Source organism: Macaca thibetana, chromosome 5 (assembly GCF_024542745.1).
Source record: "Macaca thibetana thibetana isolate TM-01 chromosome 5, ASM2454274v1, whole genome shotgun sequence".
NCBI classification, from domain to species: domain Eukaryota; kingdom Metazoa; phylum Chordata; class Mammalia; order Primates; family Cercopithecidae; genus Macaca; species Macaca thibetana.
Genome location: NC_065582.1, coordinates 145,948,470 through 145,964,273, shown reverse-complemented (window position 1 = coordinate 145,964,273; position 15,804 = coordinate 145,948,470). Strand labels below are relative to the sequence as shown.

General features: G+C 39.4%; 1 protein-coding gene across 1 annotated transcript in view; it reads left to right on the top strand.

Annotated features, from left to right (window-relative positions):
- The window catches only part of NSUN7 (NOP2/Sun RNA methyltransferase family member 7), a 55,343-nt gene that overhangs the window by 20,262 nt on the left and 19,277 nt on the right, over positions 1-15,804 (top strand). Inside the window, exons 5-7 of the mRNA XM_050790353.1 lie at positions 506-658; positions 1,008-1,185; positions 2,283-2,493. Coding sequence (XP_050646310.1) covers positions 506-658; positions 1,008-1,185; positions 2,283-2,493 — 542 coding nt within the window. The remainder of the gene's footprint in view (positions 1-505; positions 659-1,007; positions 1,186-2,282; positions 2,494-15,804) is intronic.

Genomic DNA, 15,804 nt, shown 5'->3' with positions numbered 1-15,804 from the left:
AAGAAATAAATCAGGATTATTGGATTTCTTTTTTTTTTTTTTTTTTTTTTTTTTTTGAGACAGAGTTTCGCTCTTGTTGCCCAGGCTGGAGTGGAATGGCACAATCTCGGCTCACTGCAACCTCCGCCTCCTGGGTTCAAGTGATTCTCCTGCCTCAGCCTCCTGAGTAGCTGGGATTGCGGGCGCCCGCCACCATGCCCAGCTAATTTGGTATTTTTAGTAGAGATGGGGTTTCCCCATGTTGGTCAGGCTGGTCTCAAACTCCTGACGTCTGGTGATCCACCTGCCTCGGCCTCCCAAAGTGCTGGGATTAGAGGCATGAGCCACCGTGCCCAGCCTTGGATTTCTATTTACAAATATGACACATTTTTATTTTAGACTTCAAAAATTTGAAATGGAATTATTATTTGTTAAAATTCTAAATGTAATTTTTTAGAGTTTCCAGTGGAAAATCGATAGTCTTGTCTCAAATGCAATAGATTAAGGATGGATTTTCTGTCTCTAGTTTTAAGATAAAATTGGCTGCGGCATTGGCAAGATGTCGAATCAAGCATGATGCCCTTTCAATTTACCACATCCTTCCAGAAACAGTTAGGAAACAGGAACTAAGGGCCTCCACTTTACCACTTTATGCTTGGATAAATACTTGTAAAATCAGGTAAGTGTTTAAATCAAATTCTTTATATTTCAAGTCTCCATCCTTTTAAAATAATGTGATGAGAAGCATTACCTTTTTAAGAGGTGGGGGTGGCACATCAAGGGGAGCGATTAAGCAATCAGAGTTAAGTTCCAGAGCTTATGACCAAATTACCAAAGGTAATTACATAAATATGTTAACTTCTCTGCCTATAATTATCTTTTAGTTTATTGTTAGTTAACATTGTTAGTTCCATTAGATGTAATGTATTAAGTGATATTTTTCTTTGTTACAGGAAAAAAGTGTTAGTGTTAAGTACACTTTTAATGTATTATATTTGTAATTACAAGCTACTGTTGTATATTTACAGCCCTGAAGAAGTTTATAATAATTTGAAGAGAAGAGGCTATAATAAAGTCAAGTCTGTATTGCATATTGATGATAAAGTCTTTGCTGTGGATCAGCATTGCTATGATGTCTTAATTTTTCCATCTCATCTTAAAAATGATCTTATAGATCTTTTCAAAGATTACAAACTTATTTTTCAGGTAAACTAATATTTACTTTCATTGTGATTCTCAACAATCCAACCTAGCCAAAGAACTTCTCCACTTAAAAAGAAAACCTAATACTGTTTATATTTTTGTAGATTATCAGGGAGGTTTATAAGGCCTAATTGTCACCTTGAATAAAATTAATACCTCTACAATCAGTGCATCTCATTGGCATCTTTGTCTCATGTGAATTTACAAAGAACATATCCTTCTCCCAGATTCCATAAATGGGAAGATTTGCATTGCTGGCAGCTGTAAGGTTCTACTTTTCTCCCCTAAAGGAGAATTCAAGAGAAAGAACAATGAGACCTTTTCTTCCTTCCCTTTCTGGGGAAGATACTAGTGCCATCTTGCATATGAAAAAACAATTGTAATGGTTTTTCATAATTTCTTTAATATAGTCTTACAGCTTTGATTTGTAAGAGGTGTATAAAGCTTATCAGTACAGGAAGAGAATGTGAGGTATAATGTGGTTTCAACAGAACGAAAATAAAAGGTATAAAAAAGTAGTTTAAATTCATTTTTACATCCTTAGATTCCAATTATTGCCTCAGATGTACCTTGATCTTCTAAGGTTTATCCCTTTTCCACATTCATATTCTTGGGCAGAATCTCTTACCATATCAAGCACTGAGATCAACTGCAGAAGCCCAACCTGTCAAGCCCCCTTTGATAAGCTTTTCAAACATCTTAGTGTTATTCTGTGAGCTAGTGGCAATTTAGGTGACAAGGTAATGGGGAAGAGAAAATGGAAGTAGTAGATGAGTGGGTTTTTGTGAAGGTCAGAATTGGAGCTAAGATAGGACATCATTAATATGTTGACCATATTTTAGAGATTCTGTCATTGCTTTATACAAAAATTAGATAATAACAGTCATAATTTAGGCTAAAGAAAGTTAAGCTCTTTGTTTTAAACATCAGTTGTCTTTGCTAACTCTTTACTTAAACATATATTAAGATATTAAAACTAAAATGGATTAGGTATCTAATATTACTATGAGGTACTACTTTCTTTTATGTAAAGCAAATAGAAGTCAGCTTATATTTCTAGTGATACCCTTTGAAATTCTAATCATACTATTATCTTATAGGACAAATCTCGAAGTCTTGCTGTCCATTCTGTAAAGGCTTTATTAAATATGGATGATGATATCTTAATGGTCAATACAGGGTCATGGTACACAGTTGCCCACATGTCAATTTTAACAAATAATAATACCTCAAAAGTATTTGTGTGTGGAGTACAATCACAAGCTAAGGATCCTGACTTGAAGACCCTTTTCACAAAAATGGGATGTAAAAGTATGTAAAAATATTTCTTCATTTGGTGATTATTGTTCTACAAGATTTTAGAAACGTTAAAAAGTTTTAATTTATTAGTTTTTTGTAACGCAAAAGCTCTATATGTGAACTAATATCTTAAAATCCTAACTAATCTATATCTTATCAGATTGTCCTTGTTACTTAATTTGGTTAAACAACTGTAGGTTAAATTAATATCTTGGTACTTTGTAATAGTGTTTGACATTTAGCTCACATAATTTGAGGCTCAAACATTTAGTTAAAGTAGAAATTTTATCATTTAATAAATAAGAATGATTATCGTTTAATAAATACTTACATAAGTGCTTAAGTGACAAAGATAGTATCTAGGACTAGAAGCTAAGTCTTTTTTTTTTTTTTTTTTTTTTTTTTTTTTTTGAGATAAAGTCTCACTTTGTTGCCCAGGCTGGAGTGCACTGGTATGATCACAGTTCACTGCAGCCTCTACCTCCTGGGCTCAAGAGATCCTCCCACCTCAGCATCTCAAGTAGTTGTGACTATAGACTCATGCCACTATGCCTGGGTAATGTTTCTAATTTTTGTAGAGCCAAGGTTTTGCAATGTTGCTCAAGCTAGTCTCAAACTCCTGGGTTCAAGTGATTTGCCTGCCTGGGCCTCCCAAAGTCCTGGGATTACAGGCATGAGCCACCAGGCCTAGCCTAGGAGGTCTTTTAGGCTTCTTGTTTTTTAAAAATGTTTCCATTGGATCATGCTAACTAAAGACTACATTTTATTGTAGGTTCAGCGAGGCTGAAAAACTAAGCAAAACTTTTAACAGATTCACAGGGAGAGGGAGACAAAAAGTAGAATTCAGGATTTGACCAGGAGAGGTAGCCTGGTAAACACTCAGGATTTCACTTGGAGCCCCAAAGTCCATCTTGGATAGTGATCAGTCCTCCAAAGAATTAGAACCCACATTCCAGTCACCTTAATTCCCAATTAGATTAAGGTGATCTGGGATTGCTAGTGCCCAGTCTTAGCTGCCTGCCAGAAGCAAAAGTAAATTCCCTCTGGAGGAAAACAACACTATCCTACGTTTCTAATTATCTTCTAATTTTTTTCATTTATTATTTTTTATTTTTTTATTTTTCTGAGACGGAGTCTCCCTCTTGTTGCCCAGGTGGGAGTGCAGTTGGCACCATCTTGGCTCGCTGCAACCTCTTACTCCCAGGTTCAAGCGATTCTCCTGCCTCAGCCTCCTGCGTAGCTGGGATTACAGGCACCTGCCAACATGCCCGGCTAATTTTTGTACTTTTAGTAGAGATGGCATTTCATCATGTTGGCCAGGCTGGTTTCGAACTCCTTACCTCAGGTGATCCACCCATCTTGGCCTCCCAAAGTGCTAGGATTACAGGCGTGAGCCACCGCACCCGGCCCGTATCTTCTGAATTTTTTCTGATGCAATATCTACCACTTAATTTTATAAAACACTGACAGAACAAGAAAAGATATGACTGAAAGAGAAAGCACTGCAGTAGAAGCAGACCCACAGCATATCTGGAGATACTGGATTTATCAGATGTGGACTTTAGTTTTTTTTTTTTTTTGAGACAGGATCTTGTTATGTTGCCTAGGCTGATCTCATACTCCTGGGATCAAGCAATCCTCCTGCCTCAGCCTCTCAAGTAGCTGAAATTACAGGCAGGTGCCACTGCACCTGGCTCAAAATGTACACTTTAAAATAACTATGATTAATAAGCTGGAGGGACTAAATGTCAAGTTTTAGAATTTTAGCAAAGAACTGGAAACTATAATCAAAAAAGCTAAAAGAAAGTTCTAGAACTGAAAAATACAATGTGTGAAATTAAGAAATAAATGTGATATGGATTTAACAGTAAATTACACAGAACTGAAGATACAGTAAGTGAACTGAAAGGCCTGAAGAAAATATCCAGACTTAAGCATGGGGAGACAAAGGATATGAAAGAGGTCATAGGACACACATGAGACTCAGTGATTCAGTTATCTCATGTGTGTTTGCTTGGAATTGCAGATGGAGAGGAGAAAAAGAATTGGAAAGAAACAATATTTGAATTTCAGGCTGAGAATTCTTGAAAATGGATGAAAGACATTAAGCCACAGATTCAAGAAGCCCTGTAAAAGTCTACTCAGAATACATGGAAAACATATCCTATGGCCTGACTATTTGTATCCCCCCAAAATTTGTATGTTAAAATCCTAACCCCCAAAGTGATGGTATCAGGAGGTGGGGCCTTTAGGAAGTTGTGAGGGCAGAGCCCTCATGAATGGGATTAGTGCCCTCATGAAGGGGACCCCAGGGAGCTAGGTAGCCCCCTTTCACCACCTGATGATACAGCAGGAAGGCACCATCTGTAAGAAAGCAGGCCCACACCAGACACTGAATCTGCTGGTGCCTTGATCTTCAACTTCCTAGTCTCCAGACTTGTGAGAAATAAAATTATTTTGTTTATAAGCTACTCATTCTATGGCATTTGTTGTAGCAGCCCAAACAGACTAAGGCATCATATTAGGCATACCATAGCATACCTGCTGAAAACCAAAGAGAAAGGCATTGGTGAGTAGCCAGGGAGAAAATACATATACCATCAATGGAATAGCAATAAAACTAAAAACTAACTTTTCAATTGAAACAATTAAAACCAGAACCATTAAACAATGTCTTCATAATGCTGCAAGAAACTACCAAGCTAGATTTTTATATCCACCGAAAATACTCTTTGAAATAAAATAAAATAAAGATATTCTCAGACAAAATCTGAGAGTTTGTCACTAGTAGACACAGTAAAGGGAATACTAAAGATGCATTGTTTGGGTAGAAGAAATGTTACATAGGAAATTGGAGGCTGGGCACAGTGGCTCATGCTGGTAATTCCAGTACTTTGGGAGGCCAAGTTAGGAGGCCAGGAGTTTTGAGACCAGCCTGGGTAACACAGTGAGACACTGTCTCTACTAAAAATATAAAAAAATAGCTGGATGTAGCTACTCAGGACCACTTGAGTTCAAGTGGTCCTCCCACTTCAGCCCAGGAGTTTGAGGTTACAGTAAGCTATGATTGTGCCACTGCATTCCAACCTGGGCAACAGAGCAAGACCCTGTCTCAGCTGGGCATGGTGGCTCACGCCTGTAATCCCAGCACTTTGGGAGGCCGAGGTGGGCAGATCATGAGGTCGGGAGATTGAGACCATCCTGGCTAACATGGTGAAACCCCGTCTCTACTAAAAAATGCAAAAAGTTAGCCGGGTGTGGTGGCGGGCGCCTGTAGTCCCAGCTACTTGGGATGCTGAGGCTAGAGAACGGCATGAACTCAGGAGACGGAACTTGGAGTGAGCCCAGATTAGGCCACTGCACTCCAGTCTGGGCGACAGAGCAAGACCATCTCAAAAAAAAAAAAAGACCCTGTCTCTAAAAAAAGTGGAGATGCGGCCGGGCGCGGTGGCTCACACCTGTAATCCCAGCACTTTGGGAGGCTGAGGCAGGTGGATCACGAGGTCAGGAGATCGAGACCATCCTGGCTAACACAGTGAAACCCCGTCTCTACTCAAAATACAAAAAATTAGCCGGGCGTGGTGGCGGGTGCCTGTGGTCCCAGCTACTCGGGAGGCTGAGGCAGGAGAATGGCATGAACCCAGGAGGTGGAGCGTGCAGTGAGCCGGGATCGTGCCACTGTACTCCAGTCTGGGCGACAGAGCGAGACTCCATCTCAAAAAAAAAAAAAAGTTAAGTACTTAGGTAAATCTAAATGATTATAATCTAATGTCTAATGGAGTTGCAAATTAATGTCTGTGGGACTAAAGATATTTAATGTTAAATGCAATTAAAATAAATTACAACCATGGCATATAATTTTAGAGGAAAGAGAATAGAATTAATGTGTCCTATGGTTTTTGCTTTTCTAGGAAGTGGTAAAGTAGTATATTAAGTCAATGATGTGTGCTATAATTTCTGGGATAATAAGTAAACACATAATAAAATAATGTATAATGAATAGTTAAGGGGGAGAGGAATAGAATATAGAATTGGAATATGAATCTAAAAAAAGATTAAAAAGGAGAGGCCGGGTGTGGTTGCTCACGCCTGTAATCCCAGCACTTCAGGAGACAAGGCGGGTGGATCACCTGTGGCCAGGAGTTCAAGACCAGCCTGACCGGCATGGTGAAACCCTGTCTCTACTAAACATACAAAACTTAGCCGGATGCAGTGGTACAGGCTTGTAGTCCCAGCTGCTTGGTAGGCTAAAGCATGAGAACCACTTGAACCCCAGATGCAGAGGTTGCAGTGAGCTGAGATCATGCCACTGCACTCCAGCCTAGGCCACAGAGTGAGACTCAGTCTCATAAATAAATAAATAAATAAATAAATAAATAAATAAAGGAGAGAAGACCAGGCACAATGGCTCATTCCTGTGGTTCCATTCCAGCACTTTGGGAGGCTGAGGCTTGTGGATTGCATGAGCCCAGGAGTTTGAGACCAGCCTGGGTAACATGGTGAAACCCTATTTCTATCAAAAATACAAAAAATTACCCGGGTGTGGTAGCATACACCTGTGGTCCCAGCTACTTGGGAGGCTGAGGTTAGAGGATTGCTTGAGCTCAGGAGATCAAGACTGCAGTGAGCCATGATTGTGCCACTGCACTCTAACCTGAGTGACAGAGCAAGCGCCCCTGTCTCAAAAAAAAAAAAAAAAAAAAAAAAAAAAAAGGAGAGAAAGGGACATAAAAAAAGCAAGACGAATAGCAAATACGATGGTAGATTAAACCAAATAATATATATTTAAGCTAACGTACATTATATGCATATGACATTAAAATATTATGTAAACATAGAAATACACACACGTGTGTGTGTGTGTGTGTGTGTGTGTGTGTATATATTTATTTATTTTAAGACACAGTCTCCCTCTGTCGCCCAGGCCAGACTGCAGTGGTGCTATCTTGGCTCACTGCAACCTCTGCCGCCTGGCTTCAAGCAATTATTGTGTTTCAGTCTCCTGAGTAGCATGCACCACCTCACCCAGATAATTTTTTTGTATTTTTAGTAAAGACAAGGTTTTGCTGTGTTGGCCAGACTGGTCTCGAACTCCTGAGTTCAAAGTGATCCACCTGCCTTGGTCTCCCAAATTGCTGGGATTACAGGCGTGAGCTACCATGCCTGGCCTAAAATATTATACATTAAACACACTTAAAATACATGGACTGAATACTTGAAAGTCAATATTGGATTTTTGTTTTCTTGTTTGTTTTGTTTTTCTTTTTGTTTTATAGAGACAGGGTCTCACTCTGTCACCCAGGCTGGAGTGCAGTGGGGCAATCTCAGCTCAATATAAATTCAACTCCTGGGCTCCATCGATACTCCTGCTCAGCCTCCCAAGTAGCTGGGACTACAGACATGTGCCACCATGCCTTGCTAATTTTTTTATCTTTTTTGTAGAGATGACATCTTGCTATGTTGCCCAGACTGGTTGTGAACTCCTGGGCTCAAGCAATCCTCCTGTCTTGGCATCCCAAGGTGTTTGGATTACAGGCATAAGTCACTGTGTCTGGTCAGTCTTGGATTTTAAAAGATCAACTAAGTGCTGATTATCAGAAATGCTCTTAAATGATACAAAAAACTTCAAAGAACAGAAAAAGATATGCAGTGCATATGCTAATAAAAAGAGCTGCAGACAAATAGATTCAAGTCAAGAAACACTGCTAACAATGAAGAGAGATATTTATAATTATGAAAGGTTTAATTCATCAGGAAAATATGACAGTACTAAAGATATATGTATGAATAACATAGTCCTAAAATATATAGAGAGTAAAATTGTCCAGAACAAGTGAACACTCTCTGTATACAAAAAGTCCAAAGGAATCAATGAATACACTATTAGAACTAACAAATTAGTATATAGTAAGGTTGCAGGATACAAAATGAATATATAAAAATCTATTGTATTTCTATCCACCAACAATGAATAATATAAAAAATTAAAGAAAACAATCCTTTTTATAACATCAAAAAGAATAAAATTCTTAGCAATAAATTTAATACAAGAAGTTCAAGACTTGTACGATGAAAACTACAAAATATCATTTAAACAAATTAGGAGACTGGATGCTGTGGCTTGTGCGGGAGGCCAAGGTGGGTAGATCACTTTGAGCTCAAGAGTTCGAGACCAGCCTGGGCAATATGGCAAAACCCCGTCTCTATAAAAAATAGAAAAAGAAATTAGCCAGGTGTGGTGGCTCATGCCTGTAGTCCCAGCTACGAGGGAGGCTGAGGCTGGAGAATCTCTTGAACTTGGGAAGTAGAGGTTGCAGTGAGCTGAGATTGCACCGCTGCACTCCACCCTGTCTCAAAAAAAAAAAAAAAAAAAAAAAAGAGAAATTAGGGCCGGGTGCAGTGGCTCACATCTGTAATCTCATCACTTTGGGAGGGGCTAAGGTCGGAGGCTTACTTGAGGCTGGGAGTTTGAGACCAATCTGGCAACGTAGCAAGATCCCATCTCTACCAAAAATTTAAAAATTAACCAGCCATGGTGGCACATGCCTGTAGTCCAAGCTACTTGGGAGGCTGAGGTGGAAGGATCACTTTAGCCCAGGAGTTCAAAGCTGCAGTGAGCTGGTTCATGCCACTGCACTCCAGCCTGGGCAACAGAGTGAGACCCTGTCACTAAAAAAATCAAAAATAATTAAGGAAGACATAAACAAATGGAAAATATTCCATGTTTAAGGATCGGAACACTTGATGTGGCAGTGCTCCCTAAATTGATCTACAGATTCATCGCAGTTCTTATAAAAAGCTCAGCTGAGCTTTTTGCAGAAATTGACACACTGTTCCTAAAATTCACATGGAAATTTAAGGAACCCAGAATAGCTAAATGAGTTGTGAAAAAGAACAAAGTTTATAGAACTCACATTTCCTGATTTAAAAGCTTACTACACAGCTACAGTAATCAAGTGTGATGCTAATATAACGATAAATGTATGGATCAGTGGAACAAAATTGAAAGTTCAGAAATAAACCCTTACATTTATGGTCAGTTGACTTGCAACAAGGTTGCCAAGACCATGCAATGGGAAATGAATAGTCTTTTCAACAAATGGTGCTGGGACAACTGGATAGGCACTTAGAAAAGAATAAAATTGGATGCATATCTCAAATCATATATAAAAATTAATCCAAAATGGATCAAAAATATAAGTGTTAGAGCTAAAACTCTTATAAGAAAACACAGGTAAGTTTTCATGAGCTTGGAATTAGCAGTGGTTGTTTAGATATGACACCAAAAGCACAAACAACAAGAAAAAAAAAACAGATAAATTGGACTTCATTAAAATTAAGAACTTTCGTGCTTCAAAGTCACTATCAAAAAACTGAAAAGACTGACTGGGCACGGTGGCTCATGCCTGTAATCTCAGCACTTTGGGAGGCTGAGGCAAGTAATCTCAGCACTTTGGGAGGCTGAGGCAGGTGGATCACCTGAGGTCAGGAGTTCAAGACCAGCCTGGCCAACATGACGAAACCCTGTCTCCACTAAAATTACAAAAATTAGCCAGGATGGTGGTGCACACTTATAATCCCAGCTCCTCAGGAGACTGAGACAGGAGAATAACTTGGACCCAGGAGGTGGAGGTTGCAGTGAGCCAAGATTGCGCCACTGCACTCCAGCCTAGGCAACAAAGCAAGAATCCATTTAAAAAAAAAAAAAGAGATAACTCACAGAATGGGAGAAGTTATTTGCAAATCATCTGTCTGCAAAGGGACTTGTATCCAGAATATATAAACAACTCAACAATAAAAAGACAAGTAGCCCAACTTAGAAAGGGTAAAAGATCTGAATAGATATTTCTCCAGTGAAGATCTACAAATGACCAGTAAGCTCATGTGAAAAGATGCTCAAAGTCATTAATCATTAGGGAACTGCAAATCAAAACCATAATGAAATACCACTTCAAACCCACTAGTATGGCTATAGTTAAAAAAAAAAAAAAAAAAAAAAAAAGGAAAACAACGTGTAAGCAACAATATGGAAAACTTGCTGATGGGAACGTAAAATGGTGCAGCTACTTTGGAAAACAGTTTGGCAGTTTTCCAGTAAGTTAAACATAGAGTTACTATATAACTTAAGAATTCCACCTTTAGGTCCATACTCAAGAGAACTGAAAACATATATTGACACAAAAGCTTGTACATGAAAGTTCATAGCAGTGTTATTCATAATAGCTAAAAGGTGGAAATAGCCCCAAATGTCCATCAAATGATGAGTGGATTTAAAAATGTGGTGTATCCATACAATGGAAGAGTATTTGGCCATAAAAAAGAATGAAATCCTAATGGGGCAAGATGGATGAATCTTAAAACATGATGCTAAGTAAGAAAGCCAAACAAAAAAGTCCTCATTTGTGATTACATAAATGAGGGGAAGAGGACAATATCCCAAATAGGCAAATCCATGGAAACATAGAATAGATGAGCAAATGTGATGGGCTGGGAGAAATGGTGAATGGAGAATGACTACCAATGAGTATAGGGTTTCTTTTGGGAGTGAAGAAAGTGTTGTGGAATTTGATAATAGTGACGGTTACACAGCTTGGTGAATATACTCAGAAGAACCCCTGAATTGTATACTTAAACCTTAAGAAAATCAATCAGAACCAAAAACTAGACAATTTATCAATTTATCTTAGTGGGAGATTTTAACAGACCTCTCTCAAATTGAAAAAAAATTAGTAAGATAAGGAACTATATAGAAGATGGAAACAACATGATCAGCAAGTTAACCAAACTAACATATGTAGAACTCTGTACCTAGCAACTGCACAGCACACATAAATAGCAAAAATTACTACATACTGGGCCAGGAAGCAAGTTTCAGTGACTTTCAAAGGACTGAAATCATACAAAGTTGTTGTTGTTTTAGAGACTGGTTCTCACCGTCACCCAGGCTGTAGTGCAGTGGTGTGATCCTGCCTCACTGCAGCTTGATCTCCTAGGTGCAAGCAGTCCTCCCACTTCAGCATGCCAAGTAGCTGCTATTGTAGGCACATGCCACCACTCTCAGCGTTTTTTTTTCTCTGGGTAGGGACAAGGTCTCATTATGTTGCCCAGGCTGGTCTCAAACTACCGGCCTCAAGCGTTCCTCCTGCCTCAGCTTCCCAAAGTGCTGGGATCACAGGCATGAGCCACCACACCTAGCCCATAATATGTTTTTCAGCCACAGTGGAATCAAGCCAGAAATCGATTAAAAAAAAAAAAAGAAAAAGAAGGAAATCCCATGACATTTTGGATTCTTTTATTTTGAGATGGAGTTTCACTCTTGTTGCCCAGGCTGGAGTGCAATGGCGGGATCTTGGCTAACTGCAACCTCCGCCTCCCAGGTTCAAGTGATTCTTCTGCCTCAGCCTCCCGAGTAACTGGGATTACAGGTGCGTGCCACCACGCTCAGCTAATTTTTTGTATTTTTAGTAGAGATGGGGTTTCACCATGTTGGCCAGGCTTATTTCGAACTCCTGACCTCAGGTGATCCACCCACCTCAGCCTCCCAAACTGCTGGGATTACAGGCATGAGCCACCACACCCCGCCACACTTTGGAATTAAAATGACATACTTCAAAATAATTTATCAGTCATAAAAGAAATCACAGTGGGAATTAGGGAATATTTTGAACTTAATGATTGTAAAAATACATGTTAACATGTAGAATGCAACTAAGGGGGAATGTTGTAGCCTAAAATACTACCATTAGAGAAGAAGAAATAGTAAAGATTGATGATGCTTACATGCATGATAAGAAAGTTAGAAAAACAGCATCAAATAAACCTGATGGAAGACTATAATAAAGATGGCAGAAATTAATGTTATAGAAAACAAACAGCATCTCTCTCAACAAAACCAAAAAGTGACTTTTTAAAAGAAAATAGAATTGATTCATCAAGAAAAAGAACATAAAACAATTCAGTTATCAATAATATCACTGCAGATCCTAGATACATTTAAAAATACAATAAAAAGATACTATGAGCAATTTTATGCCAATAAACTTGAACATTTAACTGATATGGATTCCTGGATAGACAACTTACCAAAAGTGAGAAATAGTTTTGGAAAATCTGGATACTCTTGGATCTGGCTATTAAGATCTTAAGATTAATGGCTATTAATATCTATTGAATTCATAACTGAAAATCTTCCCACAAGACAAAAAGTTTTTTAAAATTTTATTCCTATATGGTATTGTCACAGAATTCTGCAAATAATTTAAGGAAGAAATAATACTCTTTCAGAGAATGGAAGGAGAAACTACTTCCCAGTTCATTTTATAATCTCAATGAGCTTGCCCTTTCCTTTTATTTATTTTTTTGAGACGGTGTCTCGATCTGTCGCCCAGACTGGAGTGCAGTGGCGCGATCTCGGCTTACTGCAACCTGCGCCTCCCAGGTTCAAGCAATTCTCCTGCCTCACCCTCCTGAGTAGCTGGGATTACAGAGGCATGCCATCACACCCGGCTAATTTTTGTATTTTTAGTAGAGACGGGGTTTCACCATGTTGGTCAGGCTGGTCTCGAACTCAAGATCTCGTGATCCGCCCGCCTCGGCCACCCAAAGTGCTAGGATTACAGGTGTGAGCCATCGTGCCCGGCCGAGGTTGCCCTTTCCTGAGATGGGAAAGACTGTGGTACAGTTAGGTTTTAGTTATATTAGGTTTAAGATGCCTGTTAGACATTAAGTGAAAATGTCAGGCAGGTATTTGGGTACACTTTGGAGTTCAGGGGAGAAGTCTGTGTTAGAGACACACATTTGGGATTTGTAAGCATTTACATAATATTGAATGTCACGATCACTAAAGAAGTGAGTTTAGGTAGTAAAGAAATCTAAAAGCTGATTTCTGGACACTCCAATACCTAGAGGTTAGGAAGCTGAATAAGAGGGAACCAGCAGAGGAGCCACAGAGAATTAGAAGAAGAATCAAGAGAAAGCAGGTTCAGAAACTGGGCCAGTTCTTATTATTGCCTCTCAGCTCTACACCCACACTTTGTCCTGTCTTGCGATGCTGGGACTGTGCTCTGATTCTCCCTTTCTCCATTGCCAACTGCCTCTGTCATTAGAGGGTGCCGGAGAGACTTTGTAAGACTGAAAGAGGAAGAAGAAAGGACTTTTCTTCTTCCAATGCTTGTTTATCCCTGTGGTGGCTGTGTAGAATCCCGGCAGTGTTTACGACAGCATCTTCCTTTGGTATCATGCCCTCTTCTCAGAGACCCGAATCTCAGCCTGGTCTGTGTTGAGTGTAGGATTGGGGGCAGGGAGGTGCTCCACTGAGTTTCTAAGTTCCTTGTTCACTTTTCTCTCAGTCTTGGGGCTGAGGGTGGGAATAGTGGCTGCTCTCTTCAGTTCTTACATCTGTACACATTAGAGTTTTCAAATAGTTGAGCAGTTTTTACCTACTTAACAAGAGAGAATAGGAACTACTGGGGAGCCAAGCAGTAGAAGAGAGGAAATTTCTCCTTTTAGAAGTATTCCAGCTAATAAAGGAAAAAGGCGTTTTAGAATTAGAATGTGAGTGTTTTGCAACCCCTTTGGTGGTACCACAAAGGCAACTGAGTGGAGGAATATCATGCCATCTATAAGTAGTTTTGCCCCTTTCTCTCCGTCCCCCAAAGGAAAAAATATTGGTCTTCTAAGGATTCACTTACTAATTTACAGGAAGTACAGAAAATAGGAACATGTTAAGCTGCATTCTAGGAAAACAGTTAGCAAAATCCAGACAGTGGGAAACCCTGGCAGGGCAAATAAGGAAGTTTCAGTAAGAAATAAATGTTAAGAAAAAATGGAGGGAGAACCTGTAGCTGAAAAGAAATTTAAAGTAAGACTGATCAATTGCCATGTATGTACCTTATTTAGATCCTGATTCAAACAAAAAACTTTTGACATGTGTGAAACTATTGGGAAATGCGAGCCAGATTAGATATTTGATGATAATAAGGAATTATTTTTAACTTTTTTGGTGCGGTTACATTTTAAAAGAAGATTTTATCCTCTTAGAGATATATGTAGAACTATTTATAGATTCAAAATAATAGGGGGCTGGGTGGGAGGGGCTGCATTGTACAGATGAAACAAGATTAACCATGAATGGTTCACTGTTGAAACTCTGTGATGGGCACTTGAGAATTTATTATATTATTATGCCAAATTGCAGATGTTTGAAGTTTTCTAATAAAATGTTTAAAATAGTGGCAGGGGGCAAGAAGAAAAGGACGACTCTATTGAAAGAAAAAACAATTTTTTTTTTTTTTTTTGAGAGGGAGTCTGGCTCTGTCACCCAGGCTGGAGTGCAGTGGCCGGATCTCAGCTCACTGCAAGCTCCGCCTCCCGGGTTTACGCCATTCTCCTGCCTCAGCCTCCCGAGTAGCTGGGACTACAGGCGCCCGCCACGTCGCCCGGCTAGTTTTTAGTAGAGACGGGGTTTCACCGTGTTACCCAGGATGGTCTTGATCTCCTGACCTCGTGATCCGCCCGTCTCGGCCTCCCAAAGTGCTGGGATTACAGGCTTGAGCCACCGCGCCCGGCCGAAAAAACAATTTTAAAAGACACGGAGAATAGGAAGAGGGAAAAATTGATGAGGCAAGAGAAAGGCAGCAGGTGGGGACATATCAAGAGTGATTCTTCAGCAGGTGAGGGGTGTGATAGGCACTGCAAAAGTGGAGGGTTGGCTGTAAAATAGGGGCACAGATGACTATAATGCAAGGGAAGGCAGACTCTTAGGCTAAGTCACAGGATCCCTAAAGTTCTGATTGATGTTTTACACCAGTTTGTATGGATTCTGTACCTTGGACTGGCAACTTATAAGTGCTTCTGATAACCCTCCCCTACCTTTTTTTTTTTTTTTCCTGGAGAGTAGAACATAAAAGGGGATAAAGAATGGGAGAGGGAAATAACCAATATTGAGCCCTTGCTATGTAATAGACACCATGCTAAGCTTAACTACTTTATCTTAGTCTTCACCACAGTTATATGAGGTAGCCATCTCATTTTATGAAGAAGGAAATGGAGGCTCAGGGATATTAAAATGCACAGCTAGTAAAGAGTGAAGCTGGGAGTCAACCTGAATTTTTCTGCCTCTGAAGTCCATTTCTCCCCTACTATATATCCTGCAGTTCAGAATGAGAAATTTAATTTTAAATTTCAACATCATTTCAGGTGAAGGAGAAAGCATTCTATTAATAGGATTCCTGTATTAACTTTGGGTAGGTATCAGAGAAGAATAGCTCTATTTTCTAACTACATCAAAATGAATTTTTGTGAGGTTGAGGATTTAAAAATGTA